Here is a 4,371-nt window from a genome sequence, read left to right on the forward strand (position 1 = left end):
AATTAACTTTGAAAATAAAACTAAAGTAAGAATCGACAAGTTGCTGTTTTCTAAAGATAAAAGAGTATAATTGACAAGTTGTTGATTTTAGCAACTCATATAAGCAACTCTCTTTGGATGGTCCATCCATGCGACGTAGGCACGGATGATGAGCTCATGTGCTCCTGCATCATCAAGTATCAGAGCTTCTGCTCTCTCTCTCTCTCTCACACACACACACACAAACCCTTCTTGATTTCGAAAATAATTCAAAGGAAATCACACGTTGATATAACTTGCTTCATTCATGAAAAACTATAGTACAAAGTTTAAAATTACATGGCAAATTACAAAAGTGGATCATTAAATGAAAATAGCCCCTAAAGTTCTACCACCTTTGTGGACATCCATGAACACAAATTTCCACTAGAGGGCGACAAGGTTAAGTAAAACCATCACACAATCTCTCTATACTATACGGCCTAGCGGGTGCTATGAGTGCCACCTCAGCATTGGAAGGTCCGGTCTCCACCTCAGTTACAAGAATATGACGTGTACCTAAAACTGTCCACCTTGGAACGTCTGGCCAAATTGCCAGCCGGCGGGCGCGACATTATAGCTTGTGACTGTGCGGCCGTCACTGGTGGTTACTTGAAAGGAGAGGGATTGGCCATTGAGATAGGAATTACTCTGCCAATTTTGGCCCCAATTCCTTGACATGGATTGCCACCCTGTCTTAGACCCCTTGATGGATACCGTGTGGACGTCTCCAGCCCCTCCAACATTGGTTATTAGGACCAAGTTGAAGTAAGAGTGGCCATTGATGGTGAACCTTATCCCTCCTTTCTTCATACATGGAACCCTGCAAGAGAGAATCAATTTTGTGGTTTGGTGAGTCATGTGTATCTCACACAGTAAATTTTTATTTTACTTGTGGGGGTGATTAGAAATCCTTGGATAAGTTGTTTATGCGTATTGGGTATCTTGCTTGGATAAGGTTATCTTGAAATTGTCTTGTTCGTTGTTCACCTATTTTGTTCTAGTAATATTTTATCTAAGAACAAAGGTCGACCTGAACAATTCTTACCTTCGGAATGAGATCGGAACAATCCCAGCTCGGTACTGTGCTATTTGCAAGAAGGCGGGCTCTGCGAGATCAAAGTGTTGGAGGGGAGGATTGCACCACCCACCATTGTCGTTTGATTGAGCAAAATTCGGGGGACAAAAGTTTGTGGCGGTGACAATGATGGACCCCGGGAGGCACCATTTTGGGTCATCGTTGCATCTCATTTCGTAGCACGAACCGCAGCTCAATCCATTGTTGAACAGGGCTGTACTAAGGGCGGCAGTGTTAGTCCCATACCCTTGGCTATACAAATTGCCATAGCCGCAAGCACCTCCTGCAAAAAGACCGACAATTGAATAAGGAAACTGGTCCAAACACTAAAATAAATACTAAACAAAATGAATACAAGAGGACTTCCATAGGAGAATTTTAAACATACCCATTGTGCCGGTTGCGTCACCCCCACCGTAGAATGTAGCATGACCACCCTCCCAACCGTATGAGTCTCCAAAGGTGCCATAGAAGTGGAAGCTCAAGATGAAGAAGAAGAAGAAGAAGAGAAGAGTAACAGAGAAGCTTAGAATGGCCATTGAAGAACAACAGAGGAGATTGAGATTTTTTATTTGGAAGAGAGAGAGGTGTGGTTTGTTAGTAAGGGGAAGGGGGAGAGGGGTATTTATAGAGGAGACTTACCCCAAGTGGGGTTACTTGGGGTCTTTTTTTATTTTTTTTCCCCACTTTTCTCTGTATGAAGAGACAAGAGAGGGTGTTCTCACGTTTGAGCCAATGCCTTGAAACGGATTGAAGTAACGACACAAATTAAGTGCACATGCAAATGTTCAAGATGGACTACCAATTGCTACGCCCATGGGTTCCACCTGCACATGCAGCTTCCTAACTGACTCTCTTTTCTATTCATTCCTTTCTTTCACGTTTTTTACCTTGAAATTTGTCTACATTAAGCGCTAGAATAGAGAATAATAAACTTATTTTCAATTGAGAGTTTCTTTCTTGTGAAAAAGACGAATTTATAGTTGTATAGTCAAGAAAACCATTTTGCCCTCTTCTTTTCCTTCTATAATTTTTTCAGTTTTTTTTTCTTTTCCACTTGCTGCAACTCAGAAGAGGAAGAGGAGAAAGAAGAACGAAAAAGAGAAAGAAGTGGAAAAGGAAGAAAAAGGTGAAGAAAAAGAAGAAGGAAAAAGAAGAATCATTGCCGTGAAAAAAGAAGAGCACTTCAAAAAATTAAAAAGAAGGGAAAGAAGGAAAAAAGAAGAATCAGGAACAAAGGAGGTCAAATCGGCAAAACTCAGTAAAATCAGCATAAAATCTGTTCAAATAGCCGAGCCGAGCCTGGCCAAGCTCGGCTCGGCTCGGCTCATTTACACCCCTAGGAATGATAAAATGAAGGGCACCCTATTGGTTGATTTCTGCAAAGTCAACATGGTTTTCACTTTTTTAGGCGCCATCTTTTTGGTCCCTTTTTTTAGGGGCGCCCATGAAGCTGATTTTTGCAAGAGCGCCCTTCATTCTATCATTATTTTTTTCTTATTTATCTTATTGTTACTTGATCCATTACTTTAATTTTAGAAAGATAAACATGTTCTTTTTCCTCCTCACTACTTTTGGATTTCATGAGGCGTGTGTTTGGTGATAGATAGAAAATTTATGCAAGGGAATAGAGTAGAGACCCACCATGTGACAAGCACATGCAACTCCCGGGAATTTCGGCCCTCAAATTCATGCATTATTTTCATGTGATTTGAGGACACATTCTAGCTGTGCAAAGCCGTATCTTTGCCTCATGATAGGAAAAAAATGTGGTTTTGACTGGGCACAAAAATGAATGAAGATAACATATAGTAATGTTTTTTGTATTGAATATATAGAAAATGTTCATAGGATCAGACATATTCCTTCCTACTAGAACAGAATTTTCTCTTACCATAACTTCCTGTCCTCTCTCCTTTCTATTTTGTAACATGGCAGCTGGGACAATTTCTCGAACCTGGCTTTCTACTTTGTTCTTGAAAGAATATCTAAATCATACATGAAGATAATAGATTTATTTGACTTTTTATACAAACACACAGATTTACATCTATATCATATTTGTAGTATGTTGGTTGTTTTCCTTGACAATGCAAGGCCTGCGGCCACACAAATAAAAATGGGGAACTGAATGCAACCCGGAAATGCTTCAAAAAACTTACTGCATTTATGCATCAATGCATCATGTTTATGTATATGTGACACACAGGGGATGCAAAGGAACCCAAAAATGCCTCTCTCTCTCTCTCTCTCTCTCTCTCTCTCTCTCTCTCTCTCTCTCTCTCTCTCTCTCTCTCTCTCTCTCTCTCTCTCTCTCTCTAGGGACTGATCAAACTAAAGGCCCCACCAAACCACTCCAGGGACTGATCAAACTAAAAGGAACACCCACAAATGCATGTGCATTTTATCGAGCAATGTTGTTGGTTAGGAGCCATTGAGAGTGGCCTTCACAAGGTATTGTCTAGTGGTCCCATTGGCAGGATATTGACACCCACAACCTGAAATATATAGACCTCTACTCAATTTCTGTTTTGTTGCTTTCCAATGGTTTTTTATTTTTTATTTTTTATTCCAAGGGTTATTATAAGCAAGGTGACATATAGCCGCAGACGTTCTCTTCATTAAATTTTTGGCTTCCATGAGTTTTTATCTACAAAACCCATATGGTGGGCCAAACATGTGTTGGAATTCTAATTCACCCTAGTGGGCCCCACCCAAGTCTACTTTAGCTTTCTACGTGTACCTATTTTTGTGTTACACCAGTTGAAGTTTTAGTCAAAAGCCTGTTCTATTCTTCTTCGCGCGTCTTTTTAGTTCTTAAATTCTACAACATGATCCTGGTTTGGCAGCATGTTAAAAATGTATGGTCATAAATAAATAAACGACTCTAGAATGGATTTTGTTGCTGCTCCGATCCGACTAGTTGATCAGATGGGTTCCTCACGGTCTCATTGTGGCAGAAGGGTGGTAAGCTTGTCCTGGCAGAAGGGTGGTCGGATCGTGTCTTGTCCTATGACTTTTTAAATCAGCCCTTGCTCGCTCATTTGAGAGGTTTAGTGTAGATTTTATTGTCTTCTTCATTACTTGTATGTAGGGGTAGTTTGGTTATTAGATCTAGATTTTCTTGTCTGTTTACATGTATGGGCTGTAAAGGCCATATTCCCTTACATTTGTGATAGATCTTGGATTGGAATTTGAATTTGAGCTTGTTCTTAGATCTAGATCTAAGTTTTGGAGGGAAATTCTTCTTCTTTTTTAGGAGGATTTTGCCACAT

At 40.1% G+C, this 4,371-nt stretch overlaps 1 protein-coding gene across 1 annotated transcript; it reads right to left on the reverse strand.

The window, feature by feature from the left end:
- Positions 1-265: 265 nt before the first annotated feature.
- On the reverse strand, positions 266-1,709 carry LOC143851257 (expansin-A8-like). The gene is made up of 3 exons (XM_077360613.1): positions 1,485-1,709; positions 1,067-1,379; positions 266-841 (listed from the first exon to the last, which is right to left on the reverse strand). Exons 1-3 carry the CDS (start codon positions 1,633-1,635, stop codon positions 538-540), a joined length of 768 nt encoding a protein of 255 aa, XP_077216728.1. The 5' UTR covers positions 1,636-1,709; the 3' UTR covers positions 266-537.
- Positions 1,710-4,371: the final 2,662 nt, after the last annotated feature.

This window comes from Tasmannia lanceolata, unplaced genomic scaffold (assembly GCF_043159265.1).
Source record: "Tasmannia lanceolata isolate RefF3 unplaced genomic scaffold, GAP_Taslan_0.1 ptg000018l, whole genome shotgun sequence".
NCBI classification, from domain to species: Eukaryota; Viridiplantae; Streptophyta; class Magnoliopsida; order Canellales; family Winteraceae; genus Tasmannia; species Tasmannia lanceolata.